The sequence below is a fragment of the Torulaspora globosa genome, chromosome 6 (genome assembly GCF_014133895.1).
Source record: "Torulaspora globosa chromosome 6, complete sequence".
NCBI classification, from domain to species: Eukaryota; Fungi; Ascomycota; class Saccharomycetes; order Saccharomycetales; family Saccharomycetaceae; genus Torulaspora; species Torulaspora globosa.
In genome coordinates, this window is record NC_050732.1 from 459061 (window position 1) to 476012 (window position 16952).

The 16952-nt window shown below is 46.9% G+C and overlaps 10 protein-coding genes and 2 non-coding genes across 12 annotated transcripts; 5 read left to right on the plus strand and 7 right to left on the minus strand.

Moving 5' to 3' along the window:
* Positions 1 to 7: 7 nt before the first annotated feature.
* On the minus strand, positions 8 to 796 carry ECO1 (Eco1p; the record flags this gene model as incomplete). Its single annotated transcript, XM_037284685.1, has 1 exon — positions 8 to 796. The coding sequence occupies one exon, from the start codon at positions 794 to 796 to the stop codon at positions 8 to 10; it is 789 nt and encodes a 262-aa protein (XP_037140581.1).
* A 630-nt stretch (positions 797 to 1426) lies between these two features.
* On the plus strand, positions 1427 to 2431 carry HIS2 (histidinol-phosphatase; the record flags this gene model as incomplete). The annotated part of the gene is made up of 1 exon (XM_037284686.1): positions 1427 to 2431. The coding sequence occupies one exon, from the start codon at positions 1427 to 1429 to the stop codon at positions 2429 to 2431; it is 1005 nt and encodes a 334-aa protein (XP_037140582.1).
* A 106-nt stretch (positions 2432 to 2537) lies between these two features.
* HG536_0F02340 (proline--tRNA ligase) lies at positions 2538 to 4568 on the minus strand (the record flags this gene model as incomplete). The annotated part of the gene is made up of 1 exon (XM_037284687.1): positions 2538 to 4568. The coding sequence occupies one exon, from the start codon at positions 4566 to 4568 to the stop codon at positions 2538 to 2540; it is 2031 nt and encodes a 676-aa protein (XP_037140583.1).
* A 290-nt stretch (positions 4569 to 4858) lies between these two features.
* Positions 4859 to 6526, plus strand: DED81 (asparagine--tRNA ligase DED81; the record flags this gene model as incomplete). Its single annotated transcript, XM_037284688.1, has 1 exon — positions 4859 to 6526. One exon carries the CDS (start codon positions 4859 to 4861, stop codon positions 6524 to 6526), a length of 1668 nt encoding a protein of 555 aa, XP_037140584.1.
* A 226-nt stretch (positions 6527 to 6752) lies between these two features.
* Positions 6753 to 8150, plus strand: ARG4 (argininosuccinate lyase ARG4; the record flags this gene model as incomplete). Its single annotated transcript, XM_037284689.1, has 1 exon — positions 6753 to 8150. The coding sequence occupies one exon, from the start codon at positions 6753 to 6755 to the stop codon at positions 8148 to 8150; it is 1398 nt and encodes a 465-aa protein (XP_037140585.1).
* On the minus strand, positions 8143 to 9285 carry YSC83 (Ysc83p; the record flags this gene model as incomplete). Its single annotated transcript, XM_037284690.1, has 1 exon — positions 8143 to 9285. The coding sequence occupies one exon, from the start codon at positions 9283 to 9285 to the stop codon at positions 8143 to 8145; it is 1143 nt and encodes a 380-aa protein (XP_037140586.1).
* Positions 9286 to 9815: 530 nt separating this feature from the next.
* HG536_0F02380 (uncharacterized protein) lies at positions 9816 to 10856 on the plus strand (the record flags this gene model as incomplete). The annotated part of the gene is made up of 1 exon (XM_037284691.1): positions 9816 to 10856. The coding sequence occupies one exon, from the start codon at positions 9816 to 9818 to the stop codon at positions 10854 to 10856; it is 1041 nt and encodes a 346-aa protein (XP_037140587.1).
* Positions 10857 to 11092: 236 nt separating this feature from the next.
* PES4 (Pes4p) lies at positions 11093 to 12943 on the minus strand (the record flags this gene model as incomplete). The annotated part of the gene is made up of 1 exon (XM_037284692.1): positions 11093 to 12943. The coding sequence occupies one exon, from the start codon at positions 12941 to 12943 to the stop codon at positions 11093 to 11095; it is 1851 nt and encodes a 616-aa protein (XP_037140588.1).
* Positions 12944 to 13479: 536 nt separating this feature from the next.
* On the minus strand, positions 13480 to 15582 carry HG536_0F02400 (uncharacterized protein; the record flags this gene model as incomplete). The annotated part of the gene is made up of 1 exon (XM_037284693.1): positions 13480 to 15582. The coding sequence occupies one exon, from the start codon at positions 15580 to 15582 to the stop codon at positions 13480 to 13482; it is 2103 nt and encodes a 700-aa protein (XP_037140589.1).
* Positions 15583 to 15844: 262 nt separating this feature from the next.
* Positions 15845 to 15916, minus strand: HG536_0Ftrna5Q. Its single transcript has one exon. It is a non-coding gene; the product is annotated as a tRNA-Gln (tRNA).
* Positions 15917 to 16087: 171 nt separating this feature from the next.
* On the minus strand, positions 16088 to 16160 carry HG536_0Ftrna9A. The gene has a single exon. It is a non-coding gene; the product is annotated as a tRNA-Ala (tRNA).
* Positions 16161 to 16288: 128 nt separating this feature from the next.
* On the plus strand, positions 16289 to 16948 carry VPS75 (Vps75p; the record flags this gene model as incomplete). The annotated part of the gene is made up of 2 exons (XM_037284694.1): positions 16289 to 16308; positions 16366 to 16948. The coding sequence occupies 2 exons, from the start codon at positions 16289 to 16291 to the stop codon at positions 16946 to 16948; spliced, it is 603 nt and encodes a 200-aa protein (XP_037140590.1).
* Positions 16949 to 16952: the final 4 nt, after the last annotated feature.

The window sequence follows — 16952 nt, forward strand, 5'->3', positions numbered from 1 at the left end:
TAATGTCTCATATGTAGCATGGAATCAGTATCTTTCCTGACTTGTGTCTTGTGCCGTTATATCTGAATGCTAACTTCCCCCCGCTGTCAGTGGGCTGGCTCCACGCGATCTGCCGTTTGTCGATGCTCCTGCCATATATGGTATTCTCTCTAGCGGCTTCCACTAGCCTTGTGGCAATATTTTTATGCCTTTCCGTCCTGCAGACCCATATCCTCGAAATGCCAAGCAAAAACGTTGGTCTGACATGTTCTATGATGCTTTTGCTTTCGTACACCATCCATCTTCCTCTACTAGGCCCAAGCACTTCCACAGTAACTACTCCCACAGCTCTGTTATCCTTTACGTACAGAAAAGCCTTCCCTTGCCCTCCAGGTAAGCTCCAAAACTCATTCTCATCGTGTGGTGCGTTCAATTCATCATTAACTATGTTCATAATCTCCATTGTAGCCTTCACTTCCGGTGCTGACGCCGCTCGTATCATGACTATCCTCTCATTTTGGCCAAACCTACTGTCACTCTTGGATGATGATGGAGGCGTCAGCATTACCGTTTCCTGATGAGACGTTACGTCGGTACCCCAACTGCTTGACCACTTACGGCCCTTGAGATGCATATCATGGTATACCCTGTGAGCTGAAGCGTCATTAAGAGCAGACGGCGAGTAAGTCATCTCGCATTGACAGCATTTGATTAGCGACGTCTTCTGGGGACCTATATGCAACCGAGACTGTACCAATTTACCACCTTTCGTGCCAGCAGATCTTGACCGGATAGTTGACCTTGATTTCGCGGCCATTGTGGTTCATTCAGCCCAAGTTTGGTTTATTTCGATGCTTCAAACCTTCCTTAGTACTAGTAGCTTTAGCTTAACGCGTTACCATATCCTTACGCGTTATAAGCTCGAACTGATAACAGGTTGTAGTATGGTTAAGATGGCTATCACAGTCAGATCTAGCAGCTCAGTACGAGATCCAACCTGATTTGATGTAATCCCGTTACCTGGAATCGCCTGGCGATCAATACTGAAGGTTTCCAGAGATGGAGGTGAGCTTATCGGACACTTCCAACCATCCGATGGATATTTACAGAGGGTCGTTGAAGAGATCTTTCACTCGAACTACCATATTATGATGCAAGGAAGTCTACTCAGTGGAAAGAGGATCTAGCTCGCTGACGGTATCCTCTGGTTTTGACTCAAGAACACGATTTTCGTTACCGATGTGAACTCAATTTATATGTGGAATTGCGCCGAGAAATCATCTGGGAATCCATTAGATTGCCTCAAACGCCCTTCGAAACCTTTTATACATTGTGGTCAGGACTGACCATCAAGGTGCCATTGGCTGCCAAACGCGAGATCTTTCAACATTGGTAGTTCAAGACAAGCAAGAGTGGAAAAGAATGAGCGAACGAACTCAATTGCAGGATGCATTCGCACCATTCGCATTCTGGCGACTACATAGCTCATGGGGTTGATCCATTGGAGGCTGTAACAGCTCAAGCGGTGAAGATGAAATTTCACACTTACTGTCTGACGGAGCATATGCCGCGATTCGAAGCCAAATATCTCTACCCCGAGGAATGGAACAGCAAGCGTGACGAGTCTGCCGCGATAGCTAAGCTGCAACAGGATTTCCAGAACTTCCTTGACCACGCTCAAAGGATAAAGAACCGGCCCAACCCGTCCAACACAAAGTTTCTGATTGGAGTCGAAGTTGAAAGTTGCGATTTGAACCACATTGAGTATGCTAGAAGACTTGTCGAGGAAAACAGAGGTGTAATCCAGTTCAGCGTAGGATCTGTGCACCATATCAATGAGATAGCTATCGATTTTAATCAAATCGAATGGGACCGCGCTCTAGCCGCATCGGGCAACAATTTGAAGACCTTTTTACTTGCCTATTTCGACTTACAGTATAAAATGCTGAGAAATTTGCAGCCGCTTGTTGTTGGCCATTTCGACCTTTACAAGCTGTTCCTCCCACAGGATCTCAGAGTCGATCTCGAAACGGGGGCTTGCGGGACCTCTGGCACCCCAGTATCAGGTATCTCTTTGATCAATCAGTGGAAGGAGGTTCAAGCAGCGGTTGTAAGGAACCTCCAGTATATCGAGAAATATGGTGGCGCTATCGAGATCAATACCTCGGCGCTACGTAAAAAGCTTCCAGAGCCGTACCCCGGTAAGGACGTCGGATTGCTGGTGAAAAGACATTGTGGCGGCAGATTTGTTCTCAGTGACGATGCGCATGGTGTTGCACAGGTGGGTGTTTGTTATGATCAGGCTCTGAACTATATCGTGCATGAATTGAACCTAGAAAAGATTTACTACTTGACCGAAGCAGCGGATCGTCAAAGCGTTAGACTGGAGGCAGTGCCGATCGACCAGTTTGAATCGGACGCCTTTTGGCGCTTGTACAGGGCGCCAAAGTGAGCGCTTTACTTATTATGCAGTATCTGTTTATCGTAATTATAATACTATTTACCGACCTTGCCCCTATTGTAAGTTGAAGCAGGCCAAAGATGGTGTTGGAGATTGGTTAGTATGAGCGGCCAAACATACAGTATTGGATGGCTGGGCGGGAACACTTGATACATTTCTGTCCTTGCTTCAATTCTGGTTGTTCGAATGGAATACACAAAGATTTGGCACCCATACTTGGAGATTTCTCATCCTGTTCGAGCTCCTCACCGTCGTCTTTCTTTGCAGAAGAATCTTTGATATCTTCTTCACATTCCATGACACCACACCATGGGGATAAGATAACGTTCTTTCTGTTCAAATTAGGAACGAAATCCTTCCAGTCCTCCACAATGACTCTGTGAGTATCGAACAATTCCTTGGCCTTCAAGAACAGATCTTGCTGCAATTCCTCCAAGATTTCTGGTATACGTGTTTCCAGTTCATTTAGCTGAACGGTGTATTTGCGAGAGTCGTTTCTGCGGACCACGATGACTTGACTTTTCTCGATATCCTTTGGACCCAATTCGATACGGATCGGAATGCCCTTCAATTCGTATTGGGAAAACTTCCAGCCTGGTGTATAGTTGTCATTGTAGTCGCCAAAAGCTCTAATGCCAGCTTTCTTCAAACGATCTTCAATAGCCTTAGCTGATGCATGAATGTTGCTACGCTCCGCGTCAGTAGTCTTCTTGGTGATACCCACAGGAATGACGACTGCCTGGTACTGGGATACTCTTGGTGGAATGACCAAACCTTTGTTGTCAGAGTGAATCATGACCATGACACCGATAACCCTGGTAGACAAACCCCAAGAGTTTTGATACACGAATAGCTTAGGATGGTCGGAACCTAATGGGTTTTCTACGCTAACGTTGAACATCTTGGAAAAGTTTTGACCCAGATGATGCGAAGTAGCGCCTTGAATACCACGACCGGTTTGTGGGATGTAGCCCTCACAAGTCGTTGTGAAGTCACCACCAGCAAACTTCTCTTTCTCAGTCTTCTTACCCTTGACCACAGGAACAGCCAGCAGCTCTTCGTACACACCAGCGTAGAAGTCCAAAATATCCAAAACCTCTTGCTTCGCGTCCTCGACCGTTAGATGCGCGGTGTGACCTTCCTGCCACAGGAATTCTCTGGTTCTCAGGAACGGCTGAGGATGTTTGAACTCCCATCTGACCACGGAATTCCACTGGTTCAGCTTGAGAGGCAAGTCCCTGTAAGATCTGATCCACTTAGCGTAGTATGGGTACATAACGGTCTCCGAAGTTGGTCTAATGGCGATCGGCTCCTCCAAGTCCGAGCTGCCGGCCTTGGTGACCCAAGCGACCTCCGGGGCAAAACCCTCGATGTGATCTTTCTCTCTTTCTAGCACACGAGAAGAGACGAACATGGGAAAATAAGCGTTTTGCACGCCCAACGCCTTGATCTTGCTGTCGAACCACTGCTGGATCTGTTCCCAGATCGCGTAAGACGCAGGTCTCAGGATGTAGCACCCGGACACATCGTAGTAGTCCAGCATTTCACCCTTGGTCAAGATCTGCTGGTACCATCCCGGAAAGTCGAGCGCCTTGTCGACCGTGATACCGATCAACTTGGCGTCCTCCAGAGCGGCAGAGGCGGCGCCGGCCGCCGCCTCCTGCTTCTTCTTTGCGTCAGGCTTAGCAACCTCCTGACCGAAGTCCACACACTGTTTCTGAGACTCGAACTTGCCCAAATAAGCGACCAATTCGCTCTTCTGAATGAACGCCGCCTCGTTCAACTGCAACATGGCACTCTCGTCCAGCGCTTCCAGCTGCCTGTCGACCAGCAAGTGGAACGGAGACTCAGCATTAGCCAAGTACGCCACCGAGAATTCCTTTGCGGAATTACATTTGAAGAACGATTGGAAGAGCTCATCGCGCGCCAATCTTGGATCCTTAAGAGACGTCGCCTGAGCAACCAAAGGCGAAGGAGTCGTTGTAGACTGCAACGCCACCACAACAATTGGCACCGGAACCGCACTCTTGGCCGTTTTCGGTTTGAAAACCAACGATTTCACACCGATCGCATCATCGGACCCTTTCTCGCTCAAACAAAGCTTCGAGAACGCTTCTTCAACACACATTTTTCCGCCAACCAACTACTAGCCGCTAGAAGCTCTGAAACGGATTCCTAGACTCTTTTAAAGCTTATCTGGGTCCTCAATTGCACTGAAAAGTTCAGATAAGACTCATCAAGCATTGAAAAATTTGAACGTCTAGTATGACGTAAAAAAAATACTGCAAAAATGTCCATATATAACCGATGCTAGGATCTTCAATTGAGATTCTGTCGGTCAATTGAGTCCCTGAGAGTCCATTGAGAGTCCATTGAGAGTCCATTGAGAGTCCATTGAGCTGTGAAATACCGAGGGATATGTCGCTGTACGTTAAGGAAAGTGTTGGAGTGGACGAACACGGCGTTCCGGGATCAAAAGAGGAGCCGTACAAGACTGCAGCTTTTGCTTTATTTGCGTTCCAGCAGCAGAACGGTGAGGATGCTGCAGAACCTAAATTGTTTGTGTTCAAGAGTGAGGACAATGAATACCAGGAGATCTCTGCGTCTGCGTTGAAAAAGGCCCGCAAAGGCAGCAGCGGGTTGGCCAAGAAGGCCGTCAAGCAGAAGGAGGAGCAGGCCAGGAGACAGCAGCAGGAGGCAGACAACGCTGCCAAGCAAATCGCAGCGTTGAACATTAGGATTGAGGAAGACAAGTCGTTGCCTGAAGCGCAAAAGTTCAAGATCGGGCAGTCGTACGGACATGTCGGGCAAAGAGTTAAGCTGTACGGGTGGATCCACAGGTTGCGTGCCAACAAGAAGGTTGTTTTCGTTGTGCTGAGAGACGGGACGGGCTTTATCCAGTGTGTGATGAGCGGGGATCTGGCGGCTGCTCAGCAGACAGCGGAGCTGACGTTGGAGTCGAGTGTGGCTCTGTATGGTAGAGTTGCGAAGGTGCCAGAGGGTAAGAGCGCGCCGGGCGGAGTTGAGCTGGTGGTCGACTACTACGAGGTGATCGGTGTTGCGCCTTCCGGCGACGATTCGTTCACGAACCGGATCGCCGAGGGCGCAGACCCTTCGCTGTTGCTGGACCAGCGCCATTTGGCGCTGAGAGGCGAGACGATCTCTGCTGTCATGAAAGTGCGTGCCGCGTTGTTGAGGGCTGTGAGGCGGGTGTACGAGGAAGAGCAGTTGGTCGAAGTGACTCCGCCATGTATGGTGCAAACCCAGGTCGAGGGTGGGTCTACGCTTTTCAAGCTGGACTACTATGGCGAAGAAGCGTACTTGACGCAGAGCTCGCAGTTGTACCTGGAGACGTGCCTCGCAGCTTTGGGGGATGTGTACTGTGTCCAGGAGTCGTTCCGTGCTGAGAAATCGCACACGAGAAGACATCTTTCCGAATACACACACATCGAGGCAGAATTGTGTTTCTTGAGCTTCGACGAGCTGTTGGCGCATATCGAGAAGCTGCTGGTCAACGCCGTCCAGTACGTGCTGGAAGACCCGGTCGCGGGTCCTCTGGTCAGGCAGTTGAACCCCGGCTTCCAGGCACCAAAGGGCCCTTTCATGAGACTGGAGTACAAGGACGCCATCCAGTGGCTGAACGACCACGACATCAAGAACGAGCAGGGCGAGCCTTTCAAGTTCGGCGACGATATCGCGGAAGCCGCAGAGAGAAAGATGACCGATACAATCGGTGTGCCTATCCTACTGATCAGATTCCCCGTCGAGATCAAATCCTTCTACATGAAGCGGTGCCAAGACGATCCAAGAGTCACCGAGTCCGTCGACGTGCTGATGCCGACCGTCGGCGAAATTACCGGTGGTTCCATGAGAATCGAAGGCACCGAAGAATTGATGCAGGGTTTCAAGCGTGAGGGCATTGATCCAAAAGCCTACTACTGGTTCATCGATCAGAGAAAATACGGTACTTGCCCACACGGTGGCTACGGGTTGGGTACCGAACGTATCCTAGCATGGCTCTGCAACAGATTCACCGTCAGAGACTGCTCGTTGTACCCACGTTTCAGCGGCAGGTGCAAGCCATAAAGCTGCAACCGCTCTACATATGAAGAAACTACATATCTCACCACCTAATAGAACAAGCCTAACTCTTCTTAGGTGACTCATACAGCCACTTTTTTCAGCGTTAGCGACTCATCAAAGAGCCATACAAAGTAAAAAGTTCTTACGATCGTCGACTAACAAGAACTGTTAAAACAGCGCAATTGAGCAGCCTTCCGGAGCTATTTTGATCTCAAATCAATCAATTGATATGTCTGATAACACGCAAAAACTTTGGGGTGGTAGATTCACCGGTGAGACCGATCCATTAATGCATCTGTACAATGCGTCGCTGCCATATGACTACAAGATGTACAAGGCTGACTTAGACGGCACCAAAGTTTATACTTCTGGCTTGCAAAAGCTGGGTTTAATCTCGGAGGAAGAACTGGTGAAGATTCACGAGGGACTTGATGTGATCAAGAAGGAATGGGACGAGGACAAGTTCGTTCGTCACCCCAATGATGAGGACATCCACACTGCCAATGAAAGACGTCTTGGTGAAATCATTGGACGTGGTATTGCCGGCAAGGTGCACACCGGTAGATCTCGTAATGATCAGTGTGTGACTGATTTGAGAATTTACTGCCGTGATTACTTGAACGACAAACTGTTCCCTGGCTTGAAGGACCTGATCGATGTGATGATCAGACGTGGTGAGAGGGAGATCGACTTCTTGATGCCAGGATACACCCATTTGCAGAGAGCGCAACCAATTAGATGGTCTCATTGGTTGAGCTCTTACGCTACATATTTCACCGAGGACTTTAAGAGATTGCGCCAGATACAGAGCAGACTGAACCAATCGCCTTTGGGTGCCGGTGCTTTGGCAGGGCACCCGTACGGTATCGACAGAGAATACTTGGCTCAAGGGCTTGGTTTTGATGGTGTCATTGGTAACTCTCTAGTGGCTGTTTCTGACAGAGACTTCATCGTTGAGCTTATGTTCTGGGGCACTCTGTTCATGAACCACATCTCTCGTTTTGCAGAGGACTTGATCATTTACTCTACTGCGGAATTTGGCTTCATTAAGTTGAGCGATGCCTATTCGACAGGCTCTTCGTTGATGCCGCAGAAGAAGAATGCCGATTCGTTAGAGTTGTTGAGAGGTAAGTCTGGGAGAGTGTTTGGTGACTTGACCGGCTTCTTGATGAGTTTGAAGGGTATCCCATCAACCTACGACAAAGATATGCAAGAGGACAAAGAAGCTCTGTTTGACTGTCTATTAACGGTGGAACATTCGATTCTGATTGCCACTGGCGTGATCTCCACTTTGAGCGTTCAGAAGGAGAAGATGCAAGACGCTTTGACTATGGATATGTTGGCTACCGATCTAGCCGACTATCTTGTCAGAAAGGGGGTCCCATTCAGAGAAACACATCACATCTCCGGCGAATGTGTTGCCCTCGCTGAGAAACTGAACTTGAGCGGAATTGACAAACTGACTTTGGAGCAGTACCAAAAGATCGACTCCAGATTTGACTCCGATTTGTTCGAGACTTTCAACTTCGAGCAGAGCGTTGAAAGAAGAGACGCTACCGGTGGTACTGCTAAGTCCGCTGTCCTGAAGCAATTTGCCAGTTTAAAATCTCAAATTGACTCTATCTAAAGGCGGCCGCACTGTCTCGCGGTCCGGTGGCAGACGACCATGGCCTGCCGTTGATAAACCTCGAAATAAATGGTATTGTAGACAACCGACTGTATTTTCCGTAGTAATAGTCGCATCGTAGCGATCCCAACGTTGTCAGCCACAGCCAGGATCTTTGTATGATGTTCCCGCTGTGGGTCATGATCAGGTTGTACACTGGCCTCAACAGCTCCTCGTTTATATTCGAACCATTGAAACCCAAATACTTGTAGTTGGACGGCTGGGCGCCCAGCTTTAGCGCTCCAACATGTATCATGTAAGCGTTCAGCCTGTGGTGTCGCTTGAGACTCTGGTGAACTCCCGTCATGAGTGCAGAAACAAACAGCTCAGCTGGATGCTGGGAAACAGCCAAGTTGAACGACAGAGACGGATTGAAAAGAATTACCTGTATCGCAGGACCCTGAATGCGACGCACAACCTCGAGCAACGCATTGTAGTAAACAAGCACGTTCGAGCGCAACTCGCACTCCAGCCGACTTAGCGGTACCTCGCCCGGTGGGTAGTACGCTAGATTCGGCATAAACAGTATCGACGCCAACTGGCACTGCACATCGCTCGTTTTCTCGAGGAACTGGATGAAAGAAGCCAAGTCGCTGGCAGAATGCGGATCAATGTGGCGCAGGAAATCATCATCCTCCTGCCTCTCACGGAATGCCTTTGCATTAGTCGAGCACAAGAACACCATAAACCCTCTGCGATACAGGTCCATAACCTGCGATCTCACAATCGGATCCCGCATATCGCCAAACACCAACACACACTTGGCCTGCGACGCTGCTAGCCGTGGTGGCACACTCCACAGCGCCCTGGCCTGCCAGAACAGCACCAAAGCACCAGCAGCTACTCCAAGCCCGAATATCGCCCTTTTCTGTTGTCCGCGAGCTGACAGGAACACTTGCTTCACATAACTCCAGCGTCCGATCGCACCTGAATCCGCCTTCAATGCGCTCAGATCACCGCCCTCCCTATCCTGCACCTCTCTCACCTTACTTGCTACCCGTTCTGCAACAGCGTACATCACTCGACTGCCCTTCGAGAACAGCGAATGGCCAGCGCTGAAGAGCCCATCTACGAAATCCTGATCTCTGGAACTCATCCCGCCACTCAATTCGACCACTTCAAGCCGCAATGGACACCTTCATACGATATACAGGGTTTCTCTTAGTCATTAGTCAGTTACCCGAAAAGCCTTACCTAGCTTATGGATACTACAGGTTGATGAATAACCACCACTATAGAGAGTATAATCAGTGGCAGAAGGCTGTGATCGAGAGACTGAAGGCTAACGTTGGCGATGGGTATCAACAATCCGATTCCCAGAAGTTTGAAGAGCGAAACAAGGTATGTGAAATCGGGTCTAGTTTGGCAGTTCCCCTATAATGAAGCAGTGACTAACGCGGATTGATGTAATGTAGAAAGGCTGCTAAGGTGTTGGCGAGCTTTGTGAAACCTAATCAGGTGTTTGGTGCTGACCAAGTGATTCCGCCCGATGTGTTGAAGAGGGCCAAAGGTTTGGCTATCATTACGGTGTTGAAGGCAGGATTTCTGTTCTCAGGAAGAGCTGGATCGGGGGTGATCGTTGCTAGGCTGAAGGACGGCACCTGGTCTGCTCCTTCTGCGATTGCAATGGCCGGAGCGGGGGCTGGTGGTATGGTGGGTGTGGAATTGACCGATTTTGTGTTCATCTTGAACTCTGCAGCGGCAGTTAAGTCATTCTCAGAGTTTGGTACGGTTACTCTGGGTGGGAATATTTCGGTGTCAGCTGGGCCGTTGGGCAGAAATGCAGAGGCAGCGGCGAGCGCTTCCGCTGGCGGTGTTTCATCGGTTTTTGCGTACTCGAAGAGCAAGGGCCTGTTTGCCGGTGTCTCGGTGGAGGGGTCTGTGATCGTGGAGAGAAGAGAGGCTAACAGGAAGTTTTACGGTGACAGTTGTACGGCCAAGATGATTCTGTCGGGCCGGATAAGACCGCCGCCGGCCGCAGACCCGCTGTTCCGTGTTCTGGAGTCTCGCGCGTTCAACTATAGATCTGCCATGCCTGCGGATGACTACGACGATTATTACGACGACATACCGGACTCGTTCGACTCTTCGGATGTTTCTTCCACTAGACCGACAACAAAGTCGACGAGACAAAGGAGAAGTGGGTCTCGTAGCTACTTTGATGACGACGACTTCGACGATGACCACGACAGCGACGGCAACGGCTACAGTGGTCGCCGCGGCAGCCGTGGACGGGAAAGTTACGATGATGACTTCAGTGACCCTTCCGGCGCGAATGAGTACTATAGAAGCTATAGAAGACAGGGCGCTCGGTCTCCGCGCCATACCAATACCCGCTGGGAAGACGATGTTTTTGATCGGGACAACGATGTGGATGATTTGTCGAACAGGTTCTCCAAATCGAGAATCTCCTCCAGCGCAGCAGGGAACGCACGGGTGTCGAGACCAGTATCGGAAAAGCCAGACTTCGGCTCCCTTTCATCGTCGAACACTCCTAAAGCTGTTGCTCTGTACAGCTTTGCTGGAGAGGAATCTGGAGATCTTCCCTTCAGAAAGGGTGACGTTATCACCATTCTGAAAAAATCGGAATCGCAAGATGACTGGTGGACTGGTAGAGTGAATGGTAGAGAAGGTATCTTTCCTGCAAACTATGTGGAACTCGTTTGAGCCTTGCTGAAGATACCTGATTGAAACCTGATGGTCGCATTGTTCTGGATTTCATAATCTGTAGTTTACGTAGCCACTGACGAGCTTAACAAAATCCTGATAATATTTGCAGCCTCGAAAGTTATCCTGGAACGTCTGTTGTGGAATTGACAGTATGGTTGATTTTTACTTCGTTACATTTGCAAGTTGAATTAGCCAATATACATGATATGCAAGGTTTTATATTGAAAGTTCTGTCATCTGCCAAACCCAAGAAAATTTGCAGCCTCTTTAATTTGCTTCTGTAGAATGCCTTCATGTTGGGTGTTGGTATTCATGAGAAGCATAAATTTGGTCAAACTATCGATGTCGCCCCTCCAATAAACATCAAAGATATAATCGGTAATGCAGGAAAGGTTTTCACCTTTTGTTGCGCTGGGATATTGTAGAAAGTCAATACCTTTTCTAACTTGTCTCTTCAAATAATCCAAGATCTGGGCTCGCTGCTGCTCATTGTAAATGTGCGCATTTGGATTCACTGGCATCTGTTGCTGAAGGTAGGTGGGCGGACCTTCTTTCATAGGATAATACAGTGGAGGACATAGCGGGAACGGTAAAACTTGAGCCTGTGGAAAGCTCGGTGCTTTGAATCCTACGTCAGAAGAAGTTGTGTTGTCATCATACCTCTTCCATGAGCATTTAACGACTGATCCGCCTATCAACCGGTTGTTCAATAACTCGAAGAGTCTCGCAGCATCAGTTTTAGTCTTGCACTTAATGTATCCCGAATACGTCAAAGCATTCCCATCAAAAGAAGTCATTTGCAGTTTATGAACCTTTATCCGCTCTTGCATGCACATTTGAGTTAAAAATTCTTCATTGAGTATTGGGCTTACATCGTCAATTTGAATGGTAGTCTTATAACCCTTGTAGTTGTACGTTTGGTGATTTCTTCCCTCTCTAGCTACCGCTTTGGAAACATTGAGCCGTTTATTCCTAAAAGTTTTATCGTTAAAGTACTGAATTGCTTTCTGGGTGTCAGATCCTTTCTTATAGGTTACAAAAGCCCATAGAGAGTTGAATTTCGGAGCCTTGGAAGAGAAAACAGATTTTACTGGTCCTATTTTGCTGAAGTATTCCAAAATTTCGTCGTTTGTGCAATCAATTGGCAGGTTCTTAACGAAAACCGCATTTGGATGAGGAACTTGCGATCCGGAGTTATGCTCGACGATTTTTTCACAACTTTCCGTCGTCAGCTCTTCCATTCGAAGAGTGATCGAATCTAGTTTGGAGATCCTTCTTTCAAACTCAGGATATTTACGAAAATCCTTATCGAAATGAATCCCGCACAGAATCCTGTTTCCAAAGAAATTCTGTCCATTATAGTCCCTTATGACCTTCCTTGCTGATTGATCGTTATCAAAGTAGATAAACCCAATATCCTTTCTCTTGTCCAACTTACAGGAGAGGATTTTACCATACTTTTTGAATGTGTCATAAAAGACTCGAGTTGTCAGCTTGGAGTCCTCCAGTGGCAAGTTGGAGAAGAAAACGTTTGTACCAACATTTTTGCGGTAAAATGAATTCCTCAGTGATGGCATGATTCTAACTTCCTTTCCCTTTATAGGCCTATAATTAAATTCTTCCGTTGCCTTTTCCGCATCTCCTTTATCTGCGAAGTTCAGGTATCCATAACCCAGGGAACTCTTGGTGACAGAGTCTAAACAAAGTTTCACTGAGGTAAGTGACTTGAACTTTCCGAATATGTGTCTGAGCGTATCCTCAGTTACCGTTGGATCCAGATCGCCAATGAACAATGCTACCATTGACTTACTTTCTAGAGTCGCGCTATTATGCACTTTTGTCCCAGGCGCTGCATCAATATTCGCATTAGTACAATTTAATTTCACTACATCTGAAAGTTCAGATTGTGACGACCTAGATGACGCAGTACTTTGTTCTTCTTTATTGCGCTGGTTTTCCTCAATCGCTTCAAGCACCGCACCAACTTTGCCGTTACTCTTTTGCAATATTTCCTGCTTCTTGTCGATGTTCAAGGGAACATTATTCAAGATATTCACCTCCCGCGAAGTAAAAGGATTGATCATTTCACCTTGCACCTCTCCTCTTTTTTTGTCTTAATTCTCTCTCCCTTGCTTTGCTTATTTTAACTGAATTTCGCAACAGTAAACACAAACGAATAAACAAGGCTTCCCTTCTCTAATGGACTGAACTAACGAGCACAACCTGTATCTTCAGTGTCGCCTTTATATAAATGTTTTCCTGTTTTTCGATTTTGTGACACAATCCAAAAACTCTTAACCGTCGGGAAAAAAAAAAAGGCAGCGACAGAAAATCGAAACGTGTCATCGCAGATAAAACAAATGTAGAGAGCGTTTTCAGAACTCACCATCCGCTCTGGTGTCCTCACAGTATGGAATTTCATTTGTACCCTCATTTTTTTGTTGTTTGGGGACCATATTCAATGAATCACCATGGTCGTTGCCAGTTGTCCTGTATTTATGTTTAGGCTGTATTTGAACACATTCAGTCAAATCCCAAAATACAACGAATATTAAAATTCTGTCTCACTTATCCTATACATAGGTTTTCTATCTTATTTGTATCACTTGAATGGATACTCTCACACTGTGGTCATTATATCCCTGCCAAAAAGACCTCTCTTCAACCAATCCATAAACAATAATACTCTGGTTCTCAGGGACACAGTTTGGGCGAAATAGACACCTCTCCACAAATACATAGCGATCAAGCCTCCAACGAAGGAGTAGCCTGGCAAATCGAACACTGCAGAATTGCCGACGTAGGCCAAAGAACCAAGATGGATATACTTGAAGGGTTTGCACGATGACTCATCTAAGTCTGCCTCTATCATTTGATCTTTACGGAAGTGGTCGTCGGTTATTCTTGCCAACCTAGTGAATTTCTTACCGAGGTAACTACCTTGTTGGTGTGCTCTTTGAGCGGTCGCGGGTAACGAAGTCAGTCCAGATTCAATGTCCTTTAGTAGAAGGGTTATTTGTTCGAAATTCAAACTTCCTTTATTCTCAGGATCGTATTTCGGCAAATTTTCGTCTAAGGTCAAAAAACCTTCCCTCGTTTGAGGGTGTCTCTTAGACAGTTGTCTAGCCAAATCTGCAATTTCCTCATAGGTCAGAGACAGCTTCTTGATCTCATCATTACTGAAAAGGTCGCAGGTGTTGTTAGCGGAGCGCAAGTTCTTCTGTATAATGTATTTTCTCACATATTCAGCAGCATGTGCTGCTAGGTCAGTTCTTAGCGTGGAACAGTCACCGATGGCGTAAACATCTTTAGCTTCATTACCAAGCACTCTCAAATGCGAATCGGTTTCTATAGCTCTCTTATTTCTTTGATTTGCAGAGAAAGCCGTCACAACTTGCTTGGCCAGAGGATTCTGGGCGACACCCGTAGACCATAGGCAGAGTCCGAATGGTAACTCTTTCCTCTCTATCTCCCCCGTTTGCGGATTTTTTTGGTTGAAGATAACCTTATCTGGTAAGATTCGATCCACACGAGCATTCGTTAGAAGGTCGATGCTTTCCTTTCTAAACCTCTCCATGGCATATTCAGAGATCTTCTCGTCGTAAGTGTTCAAGATGTTGGACCTCGACTGAATGATATGAACCGAAACCTGCTGTCTTAAAATCTTAGGATACAATTTAGGCAGGTCCTCATTCAATAAGTCGAAAACCTCTGCGGCAAACTCAACACCAGTCGGACCACCACCACAAACAACAAAACTCAAGAGTTTCTTACGCTCTTCGTCACTCGTTGTGGGCAGACACGCCAGCTCTAAGTTATTCTTAATCTTTCTCTTGATGTCTAAGGCGTCTTCTGCACTTTTGAGACGGTCACAGTACTGAAGACCCTCAACGCCATGGGTGTTGGAAGTGGACCCCACCGCAACAACCAACTTGTCATAGGGAACATAAAACGATCTCACCTCACCAGAATGCGGTAGAACCTGAGAAACCTTGACCAATTTATGCTCGAATTCTATCTTGTCAGCTCTAGCCTCCAGGTAGTGTCCGCTGACTGCACCAACAATCTTTCTGATGGAAGCCATCAAGCTTTTCACTTCCAATGTACCCGTAGCAGCAGAAGGAAGTAGAGGCGTGAACAAGAAGTAGTTCTGAGGCGAGATTACCGTCACATCGTAGTCTCCCTTGCGTAAATTCTTCAACAGACCGACGGAAGCCCATCCGGAGCCTAAAATAACCAGCTTCGGTTTGTAACTAATAGTCTGCTTAATTTCCGAGTCATAAGTGTCCAAGCTCTCTTTCAAGATGGGCAAATTTTCAGGACCACCCACCTCTGGGTTGATGGCTAATGTGGGGACTTCGATAGTCTCTGGCACTTCACATTCCTTGTAAGTTGTCGAATCATAAATAAAGAATATCACCAATGCTGAACCACAGATAGTCACAATCGCACCAGTGGACACTATTGACCATTTGAGAAGCTTACCAAATCCATGGCTGAAAAAAGTCGGTATTTCGCTCTTGCTGACGCTTGAATTCTCAGGCGCTGCTAATGCTTTCTCTTTAACATTCAGCAGGCTCCTACTCATGCTAAATCCGCGTCTATGGTTGATTCTACTCACCTGAGTACTCAAGCATAATCTACTACTTGCAGAATATGGCCTCTGTGATGCCATTCTAGCGAGGATTCTCGCATTGTGGAATCTCAAAGGCATCTGAAACATTCAAGCTTGCTTTCAATCGCTTCTGATGCCCTGACAAGCTATTAACGATATCTATTCTCCCAGCTCTTCCGTTTATTTATCCTGCGATCTGAGAGAATAAGCATTTCTTCACTCGATTTAATGAAAAATTATGGGATGTAAGTCTGCTCACTACAAGCGCAAAAATGCAGAGAAAAATGCCAAAACTACCGCAGTTGCAGAACAGTTTGAATTGAGAGCGAACTGAAATTAGCCAATTCAAGCTTTCGGTTGTTGTAAAAAAAGGTCCTACCCGGATTCGAACCGGGGTTGTTCGGATCAAAACCGAAAGTGATAACCACTACACTATAGAACCTTGAGGAAGAGTGGGAAATTTTTCTTCAAAAAAGTACTAAAAGGCTCATTTTGGCCATCCCTTTGGCTCCAAAGACCTGCGAATCAATGGTTTCTCATGGGATTTGGCCTATTGAAACCAAAATCATCGATGAAAGGGCCTGAATCTGCCAACTCGCAGGTTGGTAAAAAATGGACAAGTCCGGAGTCGAACCGAAGACCTCTCCCATGCTAAGGGAGCGCGCTACCAACTACGCCACATGCCCGCTGTTGTTGGAAATCTATGTTTTAGTATTACACCTAAGCCGGTTGTTTGGTCACATGATACCATCATATAACAAAGGTAGAATATTGATAGATCTTGCAGGGAATACTCGATGTCGAATAGCAGACAATGTCTGACGAGGCTGCATTGTAAGTTATTTGCTGTTTGTTTGACGAGGGAGGATTAACCACTAACTGGAGACGTAGATCTGCCGCTTTAAGTGATTTAGCTGATTGCGAAGAGGATGTGGAAAAGGCTGAAGAAGATATTGAGCTGTATCGGTTGAAAAAACTCGCACCACTTTATCTCCATAGGGATGAGATTATTCAAAAGATTCCTGGCTTTTGGCGTGTTGTATTATCTCAACATGACGAATTTGCTGATCACATCAAAGCATCTGATTTCGAATACGTAGACGCAATCAAAAGTATCACTGTGCATTGGAAGACGTTTCAGGACTACGAAATTGAGTTTTCATTTAACGCAATTGAAGGTAAACTGAAGGACCAGACCATTAGGAAGCATTTTTTGCTGAAGGACGAGCAGCTGACAAGCGAACCGGTCGACATCGGTGTTCCGGCCACGGCAGAAAGAAAGAGCTTTGTTGATTGGTTCAATTGGACTGGGGTTTCGAATGCGAAGGAGTTCCCGGACGGTGGTGAACTCGCAGCCTTATTCAGTGAGGATATCTATCCCTACTGTGTAAAATACTACACCGAAGCGCAGCGAGACGTTGAAGACGAAGAAAGCGCTGGCAGTTCCAGTGAAGGAGAATTAATTTTAGACTAGCCCA